General features: G+C 38.9%; 3 protein-coding genes across 4 annotated transcripts; 2 read left to right on the forward strand and 1 right to left on the reverse strand.

The window, feature by feature from the left end:
* Nucleotides 1-203: 203 nt before the first annotated feature.
* LOC130967987 (peptidyl-prolyl cis-trans isomerase FKBP17-2, chloroplastic) lies at nt 204-1177 on the forward strand. The gene is made up of 2 exons (XM_057893060.1): nt 204-634; nt 712-1177. Exons 1-2 carry the CDS (start codon nt 249-251, stop codon nt 1055-1057), a joined length of 732 nt encoding a protein of 243 aa, XP_057749043.1. The 5' UTR covers nt 204-248; the 3' UTR covers nt 1058-1177.
* Nucleotides 1178-2886: 1709 nt separating this feature from the next.
* LOC130967457 (uncharacterized) lies at nt 2887-5486 on the forward strand. 2 transcript variants are annotated; one of them, XM_057892313.1, is made up of 10 exons: nt 2887-3024; nt 3104-3173; nt 3245-3312; nt 3394-3455; nt 3536-3617; nt 3700-3933; nt 4235-4363; nt 4446-4507; nt 4586-4702; nt 5177-5486. In XM_057892313.1, exons 1-10 carry the CDS (start codon nt 2974-2976, stop codon nt 5223-5225), a joined length of 924 nt encoding a protein of 307 aa, XP_057748296.1. In that variant the 5' UTR covers nt 2887-2973; the 3' UTR covers nt 5226-5486. The 2 variants fall into 2 exon arrangements, with proteins under 2 accessions (XP_057748296.1, XP_057748297.1); XM_057892314.1 differs by having other exon boundaries at nt 2894-3024; nt 5183-5486.
* Nucleotides 5487-5594: 108 nt separating this feature from the next.
* On the reverse strand, nt 5595-11539 carry LOC130967456 (golgin candidate 2). The gene is made up of 10 exons (XM_057892312.1): nt 11249-11539; nt 9963-11060; nt 9600-9710; nt 9352-9411; nt 8817-8874; nt 8172-8224; nt 7837-7926; nt 6846-6971; nt 6537-6584; nt 5595-6452 (listed from the first exon to the last, which is right to left on the reverse strand). The coding sequence occupies exons 1-10, from the start codon at nt 11300-11302 to the stop codon at nt 6075-6077; spliced, it is 2076 nt and encodes a 691-aa protein (XP_057748295.1). The 5' UTR covers nt 11303-11539; the 3' UTR covers nt 5595-6074.
* Between the last annotated feature and the right edge of the window lie 5174 nt (nt 11540-16713).

The following is a 16713-nucleotide window of genomic DNA, read 5'->3' on the forward strand; positions in this document are numbered from 1 at the left end:
TATCATGTGTCTCTATTTGATGAAAATACTTAAGAAACTGAAATTTTAAAGACAATGACTCAAATTTTAGTTCAATATTTAACCATCAAACACAATACTTAAGTTTCAATCTCAGCATCTGAGTTTCACCCCTAACCAAATGCTACCTAAGAAAAGGATAAGGTGGGACCAGACCAAACTTGTGATCTTTGTATGAAGCAACCTAATTGTGTACGTTTGAGCCATACACCTATAATCTAAACACATACATGGCTACCTTCTTTAACTTCCCACCGGTCTTCTCTGCCCTCCCCTCCAGAACTCATCACCATATCCACTCATCTCAAACACCACCGCCACCTCCACCACCTCAGCCCTCCAGCACAACTGGTAATGACAACCAGGAAATACTGCAAGTCTCTACCAAATCACAACAACAGAAGCCTATCAAACCCACTAAGATTGAATCCACAGATTGGATAGCCACTTCCCTCACAAGACGATTTGGTATCGGAGCTGGCCTTGCTTGGGTTGGCTTTCTTGCTTTTGGGGTCATCTCTGAACAGATTAAGACTCGCTTTGAGGTTTCTCAGCAGCAGGCCAACACAAGGACCGTTGACAAAGAACAAGAGGTGCTCCTCCCCAATGGCATAAGGTTAGGTTGCTTCTTCATTCACATTGTATCTTTTCTTAGTCATATTCATTTTCTGAATGATACTTGTCTCTGGCCAGGTACACGGAATTGAAAGTTGGAGGTGGAGCTTCACCAAAACCAGGGGATCTAGTTGTGATTGAAATAGTGGGAAGAGTGGAAGGCAGTGGACAAGTGTTTGTGGACACAACAGAGAAGAAGCCACTGGCACTGGTGATGGGGTCAAGGCCATATAGCAAGGGATTATGTGAAGGCATAGAATATGTGCTAAGAACAATGAAGGCAGGTGGTAAGAGGAGAGTGATCGTGCCTCCTTCACTAGGGTTTGGAGAAAGTGGTGCTGATTTTGGCACTACTGAGATACCTCCACTTGCAACACTTGATTACATTGTTGAAGTTGAAAGAGTCTCCATTGCACCTGCTTAATAAATTAATTACTCTTGTACTACTTCCACCTTGTGTCATGTATATCAAATGATGGCAATTTGATTCAATGTATACCAATTTTTTGTCCAAATACAGAATTTAAGAATAACATGACTCCAACTTTTCATAGTGTGTTTTACTTTTACTTTTATACATAGTTATTAATACTGGATCTGGCTGGTTTGATCGGAAAACTAGTAAATCAGACCCAATATCAATCCAGTCCAAGATTAGAACCTTTTAAAGTTGAGAATTGGCCCAAATCGATAAAAATCGGTCAAATCCTGTGAAAATTGGACCGGATCAAACTGTTCGATCACAGTTGAAGACGAATCTACGACGCACCAGCATTTTGTAAGTTCAGCGTGCTCCATGTGCTCCAATGATGTCAAGTGTCAAGGTTTGTGAGTTTTGAAAATTTTAACAAAATGTCTCACATTAAACCCCTTCCTCCAAGAATGCAAAGGATTATTGACCATCCAAGCTGGAATGCTTTTTTACTAATATATATACAAATTATAATACATATAGTAATTTTTTATTTTACTTATATTCAATTTATTTTAATTTTAAAGTCATTTATTTTTAAATTAATTATATTTTATTAAATATATAAAAATTAAAAAAATTAAAAAAAATGTATTAATCACAATTTATTTTTTTTATAATTATATGATATCTATTAATATTATTTTTTCAATAAATACTTGTAGTATATAATAATAGGTAAAGACTCACATGCAGTTATTTTTATATAAAGTTGATAGTTGAAAATTTGTTAGATGATACTTAGTTAAAAGTTATAAAATCATCTAACAGTTCTTACATATCAACTTCATATAAAAATAACTTAATGTGAATTTTTACTTATAATAATATAATAATAAAATAAATATAAATTAATTAATAAAATTTAAAAATTTAAAAATAATTATTTTTATAAAAACAAAATAAAAGCATTTATAATAAAAAATAATTAAATTTTATATAATTATTTAATTATACTGAGTTAATTGATTCGACCCACCGATTAAACCAGTAATCTAATGATTCAGTAATTTAACCGATTTAATCGATCCTGACAACATACTTTGATATGGTTATTCTTATTCAATTAGATTTTAGAAAATTTATTAAGTAATGAGTTTAAAAATCAGTTATACAATTTAAATTCTACAAATTATTTGACTAAGTTTTCGTTATTTCATTATTTATTTTATTTTGACAACTATTAAAGAAAAAAAATTTTCTTTTTAATAATAATTTCTTATATAGCTTTTTTATATTTACTCTAATCAAAATTTTAATAAGAGATAATATTGACTCACTTCAAACAATTTAATTTCAATTTAAAAAGCATACAAATTATTATTAAATTAATGAGACTTTAAAGTACTGTATTAAATTACAGAATATCAACCTATATTTTATTACGTAGATTTTTTTCTAATTAATGTGTATAGTTGAGAAATTGTTAGTATTTTATTAGTTAAAATTAATTTTTAAAATTAAAAGAATTGTTATGAAAGAATCTTAAATAGATAACAATTTTGAAGTTTACTATGAATCGAACTCTTCATTATTCGAATTTAGAATTTTAATATTATATTATAATATTACTCATCCTAAAAATAGTTGATGAAAAAGAGTAACACTAATGATTATATCTCTAATATTTCTTAAATTTTCATTATACACATTGTACAAATATTTTATTGACTCCTCGTACTTTCTCAAATTTTAAATGAATTTATAAATAAAAGAAATTATTTTCGGTTTAATTTGTGTGAGTTGTTTTGGAAAATATTAGAAGAATAACATGGTACCGGTGTCCGAAGGTGAACCACATAATAGTATCCGATTATGAATTAAGCGCAGTGCAGACTGCAGAGCGACAGGCATCAGGCAGCTTAGCTATGGGAACTGTGATTGACTCTCACTTCTTGGCTCTCACTGCCATCCTCACTGTATTTATTCTCTCTCTACATGCATGCTGCTCATTTTCTTCAACAACATATTCAAGATATTCATTTCGCTTTTTTGTAGATTGGGTATCAGTTTGTGTTTTTCATCATCACTGCCCTCCTCAAATTTGACAAAGTTACTGATTTTGCCGGTATAATTCATTCACACTTCTCCTTCATTCTTCCTCCTTCCGTCTTCTTCACCCTTTTTTTTTCTTTGAAGGAAGTACCAATTTCATAATAATTGCTGTGTTGACCCTCCTGCTCAAGGGATCATGGTATTTTCGACAGGTACCTATGCCAATTACATTCTATTTCCATCTCCTTTCTCTTTTGTATCGTCGCTCGCTTATTCAAATGCTACCTTCACAGATAATCCTCTCTTTCTTTGTTGTATTATGGGGTCTTCGCCTCGGCCTTTTTCTCTTATTCAGGTAACCCTACAAATAATTTATTATTAATATTTAATACAGTAAAGTACCATTCTCTAACTTGTGATTACCCCCGTCATCAGGATTCTGAAGTGGGGAGAGGATCGACGCTTTGACGAAATGCGGAATAATTTGGGAAAATTGGCCATATTCTGGACATTTCAGGTTTGGAAGAATGTCTCTACCTTGCATATGCAAGTTGGGAGTTTGTGTTTGTGTTTGTTTAATTTAATTTCAAATATTGCAGGCTGTGTGGGTGTGGACAGTGAGTTTACCAGTTACAGTGGTTAATGCAAGCAACCGAAATCCTTTCATACAGCCTCAGGATGTGATAGGATGGATTTTGTGGGCTGTGGGTTTTATACTTGAAGGTACAGCGGATCATCAGAAGCTGCGCTTTAAACAATCTCCAGAAAATAGAGGCAAGTGGTGCAATTCTGGTCTCTGGAAATATTCTCGCCATCCAAACTACTTTGGTGAGGTTAGTCCTTTCATCTTATTGATTTCAATCAAACTTTGAAAAGTCCATGTTTATGTTTACTCTACTACATGATTATGTTATCTTCTTCTTTCTGTGATTAATATTGCTTGCATCTTTGGTTAGAAATTCAAATTAATATTGCTCTGTAGCTTATTATATTCTTCTTCCCCCTGCATAAGCAATCCTTTACTGTGGAAAATCTTTTTGAAAATTAATGAGCATTGGAATGAGTTCCATTTATTCTTCTTTTATTTAAACCTCTGGTCAAGAATTGATGGAGCTTCATGAATACTTAACTCAGATGTTGCTTTGGTGGGGAATTTTTGTGGCATCCACACCAATACTGAAGGGAGCAGAATGGTTGGTAATCATTGGACCAATATTTCTCACTTTGTTGCTTCTTTTTGTCAGTGGCATTCCAATGCTTGAGGTTTGTTCTTACCGAATTTGGTCAAAACTACGCTGCCACCTTTTTTTGCCTTTGTCGATGATTAATTGCATAATGGAAGCAGGATTCAGCAGATAAGAAGTTTGGAAATGTAGATGGATACAGGATATACAAACGGAGGACTAGGTTTGTTTCACCTCCTCAATGTTATTTAATTTTCAGTGTATTGTTGAGAGATAACACTAAGCCAATTCAATGTTTCAGCCCTTTAATCCCGTTGCCACCACCAATCTATGGAAACTTGCCCTTGTGGTTCAAAACAACTTTCCTCTTTGAATTACCACTCTACAGTCGTAATCTTCCACAAGAAGGACTAGACTGGTGAGCAGCAATTCTAATTCCACTTGCATGACACTTTGTGCAAAAATCTATTCTGCCATGGTAGGATTCCTGAGCGTGGGTATGTCATACTTATCTTGAGTAATATTCAGGATTGTGTTCCTGATGTATCATGTAGTGTCTAATGAAAAGTTCGAAAAGAGTTTATTGACATTTGTAACTAGGATATTATTCAAAAGCGCTAGATTATGCTCGAAACTAGATGATATTTTCTAAGCTTGTTTGTTATTGCATGCAAAAGCCTTAAACATTCCCAGAATCCCGTAACAACTCTGAGACCTGAGAGCCAGTCTTCTAACTATTAACTTTGTTGAGAACCTTGCATGGCTACATTGTCTTCTGATGCGGACTTGTTTACAAGTTTCACTTTCTGTTGGCTCTGAATGAATGATTTGCAAAGGCTTTATAGTTAGTGTCAATGATAAGTGTTACTAAACCATTTACTGTCTTTGTAAGGTGTAGAACAAGCAGCGGGGAAAGCAGCAATGCTCAGAAAATTGACTAGCACTTGCTTCTATCAACTCATGCGATTTTTTTGTTGGTATGCATTGTAATGATACACCATACCAATAACCAAGGTTGTAGTTGCCATCTTCGGGTTTGTTCTCATAGGTTCTTCTCTTTTATTCTTTTTCTCGCCTTTTAATTTGGATATTTACACTACACGCAATATGAGGTGCGTAAAGCGCACCGCAACTATTTCATCTTGTTATATTGCAGTTACATTCTGTTTGATGCAAATCGATAATCAAAAGTATATTTATCACATGGCATTGCCATCTCTTTCAACTTACTATACATTATAGCGAAGCCGCAGTTTTATTCGAATTATTAATGTACACGCGTCATACCATCATACGAATAGGAAATGATAAAAACAAAACGGGTGAAAAAAATAGCGTACAAATTCTGTTGAATTGAGATAATATTAAAGTTAGCAATGGTATCAACTTACGAGTTGCACAATCAAGCCTCTCCAAACATACTAGGGGGGCAGAGGGCTAATTCTGTGACCACATCTTCTGCTGCACTGTACATTAAAAAAATGATAAAAGAAAATTCCCCATATTAAGGTCACAACCACCACCAACTCCACTCATGGTTACCGGAATTGAAGATTCAAGGCCTATTCGCCCATCTTTTCCAACACATGCCAGGACATAGCGGTCTGTAGCAATGCTCATTGGTGTATTAAATTTCATGGCCATAGTGATACTGACCTACTGTAACATTCATTACACGTCCATTGTGAGTTCTTGATGTAGTATAGGGTAAAATCAAAGAATATATTCCAGGTGACCAATACCAGAAGACCTCCTAAAAGCTGATGTAAATAAGTAAAGATATAACATGACTATCCCCCAGTGCTATTAATATTATCCAATGAGATCACAGCGCCCGACCTAGCCACATTGGATGGCCCTGAACCTGAATGTGACATCAGGATATATATCACCCAGAAATGAAGGCAAACAAGGTAAACCAGTGCCCATAATTTTGCAGTCGAGTTCCTTCTCAAAAAGACTGCACCCGTGACAAATATATAATCTAATTGTTGAAGCAGCGAGCCCAATTGTTTCTTGCCAGAATGAATTCTGGCTTTTAAGATTGGCTTCAGCTTTGAATTGGAGAGCTCCCAAATTCCTGATTCTAAGTCACCAGATGAGGAAGCAGAATTCATATCTGGTGCACCTGATGCTGACATATTCTCATCTAGCAACCTTGACACTGCCTGCAAATTTTTATTCATAAAATTGTAACTCAAGTAGATGACCATTTCCAAGAATTAGAACCATGGCCTCAGCAGAAAGAATACCTCAATTCTGAATACGAGACTTGCCTTCTCAGAGGAGAGTGACTCAACCTGTTGACAAGAATTTGTTTGAATGTAAAGTGGTCCGGAACAAGCAAGTTTATGAAGTCCTAACAAGGTATTTGAATGAAAATATCCAAAAATTAATACTTTTCTATTCATTTTTAATAAGCTGAATTCTAAGAACCAGGTAAGGAGGGTTCTGTTGACTACCAATTGGATAAACTCGGACTGGTTAGTCAAGTTTTGTTTGGAGACAGGGAGTCATGAGTAATTGTAAAAATATTACAGCCAAATGTACAAGAGATGCACCTTGGCTTGTTTCTGTATTAAATGATCAGTCATCTGTTGAAGCCTACGCTTGAGCTCAACTTCAACTTCTGTTGGTTCTTCTATCTCCTTCCTTGTCATTTCAATGTCAGCTTCCAGCTTCCGCGCCTATGACGTACAAAAGTATATCGAATATGCAGATGAAATTATTCCACGGCAAAAACGAAGCCATTCACCAGGAATGCCCGATGTGAAAATTACAAAGTAGTGTTAAATAGTGTAGCAGAGCAGCAGTTGGCAGTGCAGGTACAAAAAATAATAATATAAATACGAAATATGAAAACTTACATTTCAAATTTAAATGAAATCTTAACAAAATACTGCAATTCGTTTAGAAGTAAAAAACTCCAAAATGTTCCATAAAAGTAGGAACTTTGTAAGGGGTGAGCCCTTGTAACTCTGTTAAATATGACAATTTTCCTCACATCTCAATTATTGTTAAGCACGCATTTCAATCCATGCAAAGTAAAATTTGAACCCCATATGGGTAAACACCTTTTCTCCAATAATGAAACATGACTTGGTTAAATTTTAAAAGCAAGAACAAAGACACTTTAAAAAAATCCAAGACGTAGAATACCACTCTTAACAAAGCTTTTTCCCATTAGGTGGGGTCGACTATATAAATCTGGAATGCGACAATGCTTTTACATTAGTTGTCGCAAACCTAAGACAACTCTATATGGATCCAACAACGTCATTGCGTTGTGGTCATGCATAGGAATGCAACAAAGTTTTACGTCGGTTGTCGCAAGCCTAACACAACCTTTCTTGTTTTTCCGGGCTTGGGAGAGACTATGTAAACATAGGCTCAGTTAAGATATAGATACCACAAACTAGAGGAAATGGGATATATAGAAGACTATTCAAGAACAGATACTATAAATAATGAAACATACAGCATTTGAAAGACAAAAGCTCTTCAAGGGGGAAAAATCAAAATATAGATCAGTTGAAAAGTTCCAAAGCTTACCTTTTCTTGTAATTGTGTAACTTTATCACCAATTATAGAGTGCTCTGCCTCAAGAATTTCTCTTTCAAACTCAACTCCTTTTGAAGACATCTACAACATCAGCATAATTAAACAGATTCAGGAATCAGTATAAATGTTAAACAACTGTCAAGACTCAAGGCTATCCAACTAAAAGCCAGTGGCTATAACAATTTTAAAGAAAAATATGATAGGATTAGGGTCAATAGAAATAAAATAACAGAGACTCCCTCTCAAGACACCCATGCTCAGGAAAAGTAAACAAAAGTAATCGAAATATTTACGCACCCAAATCAGAAAATAATAGCATAACTTACTTGATTTTGTGAAGCTACAGCTTGATGAAGATTGCTCGTGCTCCTTTTGAGCTCTACAAAAGTTTAAAGCATCAGGAACCTATTAGTAGACCAGCTCATTTCAACATAATTTGACTAAGCTAGGAGCCTAACAAATCAGAGTGCAACCATGTGTAAAAAATTTAATCTTTTACTGACCATGCCTTGCAAATAGAAATCCAGTATCAATACATATTCTACAGCAACCATACTCCTAGGCAAGGTTAAAGAACAATCTACTTGAAGACATGAAGGGCCTGTATCGTATAGTAGCCTAGCATAACTTTGCTTCACACCTAAATGAAGTCCTTTGATTGCATACTAACCACCTATTCTGTCCAAAGCATTTAGTACTTTTGAATAGTGAATATTCACCAGTCTCTTGATAATAGAATATGCCCAAAGTAATATGTATATGATATTCAATAAGCTTGAAATTAACCTTAGGCCTAAATTAATTTTTTGCAAACCTTACTAAAAATTCTTATAATCTTCAAGATTTTAATAAATGTTCAAAGCAGGGTACAAAACTTTGGTAGTCAATAAGTCCAGTGAAAAACACTAGTATATGTTGTAAGGAAATAATGTATCACATAATGAGTTGATGAATTTGCAAAGGGGCAGTACCTTCATGAACCGACTCTTTAAATGCAATTTGCTGTCTTAGTTCAGCCACTTGTTTAACCTGGTCCAAAACGTTTAGTAGTTAATACCCATTCAGCATTGTTGCCCAGTGATAAGAATTACTCGGGGATAAAAATCATATATGAATTCAAGCAAAGGACACGTTTAGTTGATTAAATTCTAAAACAACATTCTCATTCTAATTCTAAAATCAGTTACACTTGCAGCCACATCATCTTCAGGAATTGGACTAATCAACTTCATTTGGCTTTATATTTCCAGTCCAACTAACAACTTGGGAAATTTTCTAAACCCTGTAAGAGGGTATAAGATCCTAGGATATTTGGCTCTTAGCAGCTTTCATACACAATATTAATACTCAAATCAAAATATTAGTACTCAAATAAAAATCCTTGTGATAATTAGCAGCAGGTCTGATTTTAATCACAAATTTACACATTTTATCAATACTAGCTACAAAGCTTATAATTCTGCGGATAATATTTGGTGGTGGAAAGTGATCTAAATTTAAACACACCTCTACTTCAAGGTTCCACTGCACTGCTGCAAGGGATTTCGCAAGATCAGCATTAGCAGTCTGCAACAATGCAACCAGTCCAAACTTTATCAACAATAAGCTTATCTAGATATCTGTGGAGCTTAAACATCATTATAAATTATTTACCAAAGGTGTAGCCAGTTATACTTATACATCATATGAACATTACCATTTCCAATTGATATGAATAAAATGGCTTAATCCTTAAACTAATTAAATTAACATGCCTCGAGTTTAGCTAATCGTGCAAGAACTTCCATTCTGGTATTATTATGTTTCTGCTTTTCTAACTCAGCAGCTTCCATTGTTTCCATCATGCTGGTCTGAAGCTGTGAAGCCTGAATGAAGGAAAAATGAGTTTTAGACAAATAAGCAATACAAATAAAAACACTACCAGCAATCGGTCATCTAGTTATCTTTAAATCAATTTTAAGCTCATTAGAAGAAATTCCTATACTGAATCTGGAAAAGTCAATTTATTTCTCCTGTCATAGCACCAAGAATACCAAGCAGGAGAAACTACAATAATTTTGCCAAGATTTGACAGTAATAATAATAAAGAACAATTTTAATAACTGTGGTAAGATTACCTCCTGTGCTTGTTGTTTTGCTCGCTCCTCTAGTATTTTCTCTATACTTTGCTTCTCCCCCTCTAATTTGGCCACCATATTCTCGAGTTCCTTGATGGTATTCATTGCTTTAGCTTCGGCTTTCTCGGCAAGGATCCTCTCCCTCTTCTTTCTCCGTTCCTCCCTCTCGCGTTCACTTTCAGAATCAGATGTTGAGTCAGAATCTGTATCTGAATCAGAACTCCCATCATCACTTGCCATGGAAGAACCCCTTTGCAAATGATCAGATGTTGGATGTCCCAAGACTACTTGAGGCCCATCCCTTTCTTTTATTGCACTTCTCAATTGACCTTGAGCAACATCTCCAGCAATCTTACCTTTGTCCACCTCAGGTATTGTTTCTGCATCCACTTTGTCATTGGCCTGCAAAGATTGTGGCTGAGAAAGGCTCCTATAACTAAAACCATGATGATTCTGTTCATTTTCCTTGTCATCTGTCTCCACCGCAACCTTATTGGCAGTGTCCTTATTACTGGTATATTCTTGTCCTATCATCCACTTATTATCAGTCTCAGATTCCACATTGGAATGCCTCTCTGATGAACCAGATGAGGTAGACTCCTTCCCATCATCACTAGCTTTCCCACTCGGTTTAACTTGTTTAACAGAGTCCGGCCTCTGCAAAGAACTTGAAGCACCATTAACACTTTTTGGGTTCCTCTTGACATCTGAAACCGATAACCCCGAAGACAAACTCTTGTGCTTCCTATTATTTTTGGTCAAAGAACGAGGTGAAGGTACCCCATTACCCTGGCTGCTCCCAGGAGCCGTAGGCTGAGTTGGAGAGCTGAGGAGTTCGGTCCAATCACCATCAGTGAGTGCAGGGTTAGGATTAGGTTTGGACGAGGGCTTAGCTGCGTTAAGTGGAGCTGACTTGCTAAAATTGGGATCACTCCGCAGCTTTCCACGGTAGTCGTTGCTTTCCAGTGGTTTCTTCTTCAATTGATCCTTGAGAGACACGGAAGCCCCTGATTTGGCAGGAGCAACGTCAATGGCACTGGGTTCATCGAGTCCAAGCCTCTCGTTCTTGCGAAGAGATTCAGCAGCTTGCTGGTCGATCTGAACCGCCCGTTACGAAATTCCCAAAAATGCAATAGAGGAAAAAAAAAGATTATAAACATGCTGTTAAATCAAATTAACATGGAGAAATTGCTATTCCCTAGATTTGGATAATTAATTGACCATGACAAAGAATTCAAAAAATGTAGCAAAATGAGAAGGCATCATTTTGGAATAGTATAATTTGCCTGATGGAGAATGTTCTCGGCGACTTTGAGCTTGGAGGAGATCCAATTGGCCATTCAGTTGGCTTCTAAGTTTGAGCTGCTGCTAATTCTGCGTCTGTCGAAAGAAGAGAGAATCAGCGCGTGAACCGACAAAGGAAACGGTTAAGAGCCCAAATTGGTGCATGATTAGCGGAAGGCGGGATTTTGAGCACGTTCTGGGGATTGCATAAGAGAAGAGTATACGTTGGTTGATTATGTGAGAGGAAGAGAGAGATGATGATGTATGGTAAAGAAGACGAAGAAGAAGGAGGAGGAGGATGGCACAAAGAAACATGTTTCACAACTTTGGGCCTAATAAATTTGAGTGAGGCGCACAGCTTCGTTTGGGTCCTACAGACACTGAGCGTTACCCAATCATCTTTCACCCGAGAACGACCGAACAGCGAACTTGATGGGCTTCAATTTGGGTTTCTTATTCATAAGGCTCAAAATATGGTTGTAATCCAACTCAATTCCATTCGACATCAAACGGCCCAAGCTATACCGTTTAAGAGGTACCAACGAGTAAAGTACTAACTCAATCCCTGTCCATTTTCCAAAATGACAAGACGATCCTTAATTAAAAGTCCTTCTATTACGATGTACTCCGTCTGCCAACCTGGTCTTTTGTCAGTTTCACGGCGAAAATTCATTTTGGCATGGGGAAGTTACACTAACGAGTTTCTCGGGAGGGGCTAGATGGAAGTTTGCATGTATTTGGCATGGTTGACACTTTTTCACAAATTCCGTGGAATCTTTTTGTAAGGTCGGCCAGTAGAATCCAGCTCGGATTACCTTTCTAGCTAACGACCTTGCTCCAAGATGATTCCCACAGATTCCATTGTGCACCTCCTCTAACACCTCGGTTGTCTTTGAGGTTGGGACGCACTTTAGTAGTGGTGTTGATATCCCCCTTTTATAGATGATATTTTTCACCGACGTGTAGCTTTGTGCTTCCCTCCGAATTTTCTTGGCCTTTTTTTTCTCTTTGGGGAGGATGTCGAATTTTAGGTATTTGACTAAGAGCTTCATCCACCCGAGGTCTAACCCGGTGATTTCAAAGACGTCTTGAACAGCCTCTGTTTTGGCCACAGAGAGTTCAGGGATAGTTTCTTGGATTAGGCTTCTGTTGTTTCCTCCTGATTTGGTACTTGCTAGCTTGGAGAGGGCGTCTGCCCTGCTGTTGAGGTCCCGAGTTATATGCTTTACCTCGGTCTCCTCAAAGCACCTAAGGTGCTCCAAGGTTTTGTCCAAGTACTTTTTCATGTTGGGATCTTTGGCCTGATACTCTCCGTTTATTTGGGAGGTCACCACCTGAGAGTCGCTGAATATCATTACTTTGGTTGCACCGACTTCTTCTGCCAGCTTTAACCCTGCAATCAATGCTTCATATTCTGCCTGATTGTTGGAAGCTGGGAACTCGAACTTGAGGGAAACTTCAATTTGCGTTCCCCTTCGCTGACCAGTATTATGTCTGCCCCACTTCTAATTTTATTGGAGGATCCATCTACATACAACTCCCATGTAGTGGATTTCTCTTCTTGATCTCCGGCGTATTCTGCTAGGAAGTCGGTGAGGCATTGAGCTTTTATTGTCGTTCGGGCTTTGTATTTCAGGTCAAACTCGGAGAGCTTTATTGCCCATTGAACCATTCTGCCAGCAATGTCCGTCTTCTAGAGGATCTGCTTCATGGACTGGTTCGTTCGGACCTTTATCGTGTGCGCTTGGAAATACGGTCGTAATCGACGTGAGGCTATTACTAAGGAATATGCAAATTTTTTAAGTTTTTGATACTTTAGTTCTGGGCCTTGTAGAACTTTGCTGGTGAAGTACACAGAATGCTGCCCGACTTCATCTTCCCGTATTAGAGCTGATGCTATAGCTCTATCTGCTACTGACAGGTATAGGACGAGCTCTTCTCCGACTACGGGTTGGGTCAGGATTGGGGGCTAGCTTAAGAACTTTTTGAACTCCTGGAAAGATTTTTCGCATTTCGGAGTCCATTCGAACTGGCATCCTTTTCTTAGTAAGGAGAATAGTGGAAGGGATCTTAGTGCCGGTCCCGCCAGGAATCTGGAAAGGGCGGCAAGCTTTCCATTTAATTGTTGGACCTCCTTTAGACAAGTCGGACTTTTCATTTCCAGGATAGCTTTGTACTTATCGGGGTTTGCTTCAATTCCCCTTTGTGTTAGCATGAACCCTAGAAACTTTTCCGCCTCCACCGCAAAGGTATATTTTGTGGGATTTAGTCTCGTCCCATGCAACCTTATGGTGTTGAAAACTTGCGAGAGGTCTGTTAAGAGGTCAGTTTTCTCCTTGGTTTTTACCAGCATGTCGTCTACGTAGACCTCCATTAAGTTCCCGAGGTGTGGAGAAAAAACTTTGTTCATCAACCTTTGATATGTGGTCCCAGCATTTTTCAGTCCAAAAGACATTTCCACATAGCAGTAGTTTGCTCTAGGTGTGATGAATGAAGTTTTTTTTCTCATCCGGCTTATGCATCGAGATTTGGTTGTATCCCGAGTAAGCATCCATAAATGACAAGTACTGATACCGTGAGCTTGCATCTACTAGGGTGTCAATACTAGGAAGTGGATACGGGTCTTTAGGGCACGCTTTATTCAGGTCGGTGTAGTCGACACACATCCTCCACTTGCCGTTTTACTTTTTGACTAGCATTACATTTGCTAGCCATGCCGGATACTTGACCTCTCGGATGAAGTCGGCCTCCAAGAGGGCTTGCACTTGCTCCTCCACTACCTGAGCTCATTTTGTTCCGAGCTTGCGCCTGCGCTACTGTACGGGTCATGATCTGGGGTGTACTGAAAGCTTGTGGGACATGAGCTGAGGGTCTATCCCTGGCATGTCGGAAGCTTTCCAAGCAAAGAGGGCGGAATTATCTCGCAGGAGCTTTATCAGCCTTTGTTTCAGATCTCCGTCTAGGCTGGCCCCTATGTTGGTATTTTTTCCTTCTTCTTTTCCGATTTGAACCTCTTCAGTTCTTCCCTCCGGCTGTGGCCGCAGCTCTTCTTTAGCTTTTATTCCCCCGAGCTCTATGGTATGAACTTCCTTGCTCTTTCCTCGGAGGTTCAAGCTTTCATTGCAGCATTTTCTTGCTAACTTCTGGTCTCTTCGTACCGTTGCTATTCCCTTAGGTGTTAGAAACTTCATGCAAAGGTGAGGGATTGACACCACCGCTCCGAGCCGATTTAGCGTAGTCCTGCTGATCAAGGCATTATACGTCGATTCGACATTGATGACGATAAAGTCGATGCTCAGAGTTTTAGAATTTTCTTCCTTTCCAAAGGTAGTGTGGAGGGAAATGTATCCCAATGGCCTAATTGGCATATCTCATAGTTCGTACAAGGTGTTCGGGTAAGCTTTTAGCTCCTTTTCATCCAACCCTAACTTGTCGAACGCAGGCTTAAAGAGTATATCAGCCAAACTTCCTTGGTCTACCAAGGTCCTGTGGAGGTTGGCATTTTCCAAGATCATGGTTATCACCACCGGGTCGTCATGTTCGGGCATGATCCCTTGTCCATCCTCTTTGGTGAATGAGATGGTTGGGAGGTCAGGGGATTCATTCCCGACTTGGTATACTCGCTTTAGGTGTCGTTTGCGAGATGATTTAGTGAGTCATCCTCACGCAAATCCTCCAGAGATCATATGTATATGCCTCTCGGGGGTTTGTGGTGGTGGGTCTCTTCTGTCCTCGTCATCTCGCTTTCTTTTCCCATGGTTGTCCGACCTTTCCATGAGATATCTATCAAGTCGGCCTTCCCTAGCCAACCTTTCTATCACATTTTTAAGGTCGTAGCAATCATTTGTTGAGTGGCTATACATCTTATGGTACTCACAGTAGTCGTCGCGACTTCCTCCCTTTTTGTTTTTGATGGGTCTACGGGGCAGAAATCTTTCAGTATTACAGATTTCTCTGTATACGTCCATTAGGGAAACCTTTAGAGGAGTGTAGGAGTGATATCTCCTCGGCTTGTCGGGACCGACCTCCTCTTTTTTCTTGGGTTCCCTTTCTTTCTCTTTTACTGAGTGAGGGGTCCTTGTCGCCAGCTTGGCTCCCGTAATCTGGTATTTTCCTCCATATTGATGTACTTTTCTGCTCTCTCTTGTACATCACTCAAGGAGGTGGGGTGCCCTTTTTGATATGCACTGGGAGAAGGGGCCCTCTGTAAGTCCATTTACTAGCCCCATGATAACTGCCTCTGTGGGCAGGTCATGAATCTCCAAGCACGCTTTGTTGAATTTTTTCATGTAGTCTCGTAGAGGTTCTCCGACCTCCTGTTTAACTCCCAGGAGACTCGGTGCGTGCTTTACTTTATCCTTCTAGATGGAAAACCTCATTAAGAACTTTCTCGAGAGGTCCTCAAAGCTGGTAACCGACCTTGGGGGGAGGCTATCGAACCATTTCATCGCTGCTTTCGACAGGGTGGTCGGGAAAGCTTTGCAGCAAGTCACATTAGAAGCATCAGCCAGATACATCCGACTTTTGAAATTGCTTAAATGATGCTTCGGATCTGTGGTTCCGTCATAGAGGTTCATATCAGGGCTTTTAAAGTTCCTTGGAACTTTTGCCCTTATTATGTCCTCACTGAACGGGTCTTCTCCCTCTAGGGGCGACTCTTCTCTATCACCACGGGAGTTCCGACTTCTAAGGAAAGATTCGAGCTTCAAGAGTTTTTCTTCCAACTCTTTTCGTCGCTCTATCTCTTCCCTGAGTTTTCGCTCTACCTCTCGTTGTCGTTCTAATTCTTGTTCTAGTTGTTTCAAACGACCTTGGTGACCGTGGACCAGCCCCATTAGTTCATTTGCATGGGGGCGGCCCTTCCTTTCCGGATTCTCGTCCTTCTGAGGAATTTACCTTTGGGTTCTTAAGCCCAGAAGTACCTTCTCTATGCTGGTCGTTGGTTCCTTGGTGAAGGGTCAGGTCCACGTCATTGTTTTTAGTATCTGGATTTTCTTGTTCGGAATCAGACGTTGTATGACCATCTTCTGGTGAGTTGTCCGCCATTACTGGTTGATCTCTCGGGTCCCCGACAACGGCCCCAATGTTACGTTGGGTAACCGGAGATTAATGGACTGGACTTGTTAGGTTAGCCCAATTGTCTGAGGAAGGAAGCCTTCGAGCGGGTTCGCGTCTCTGGGGCCTCCATCCGACTTATGAGTGTGAGAGAATGGGGGGTGGTACCTGCAAAGACACTCCGATGCCTAAGTCAGCAAGGGTGTGAGCAGGTCTAAAGAGTATCGGGACTTAGAAATACCTGAAGGGTGTCAGTGTATTTATAGTGGTGAACCAATAACTACCGTTGGAGTAGTTCCACATTTTAAGGTGGATAACCGTCCCTTTATCTTAGGGAGATTGCGATATGGCTCCTGGAAGTGGGTTGAGAGATTTTAGGGGCAGTTATTATCTGCTAGATAATCTAAACTTT

Source organism: Arachis stenosperma, chromosome 3 (genome assembly GCF_014773155.1).
Source record: "Arachis stenosperma cultivar V10309 chromosome 3, arast.V10309.gnm1.PFL2, whole genome shotgun sequence".
Classification (NCBI taxonomy): Eukaryota; Viridiplantae; Streptophyta; class Magnoliopsida; order Fabales; family Fabaceae; genus Arachis; species Arachis stenosperma.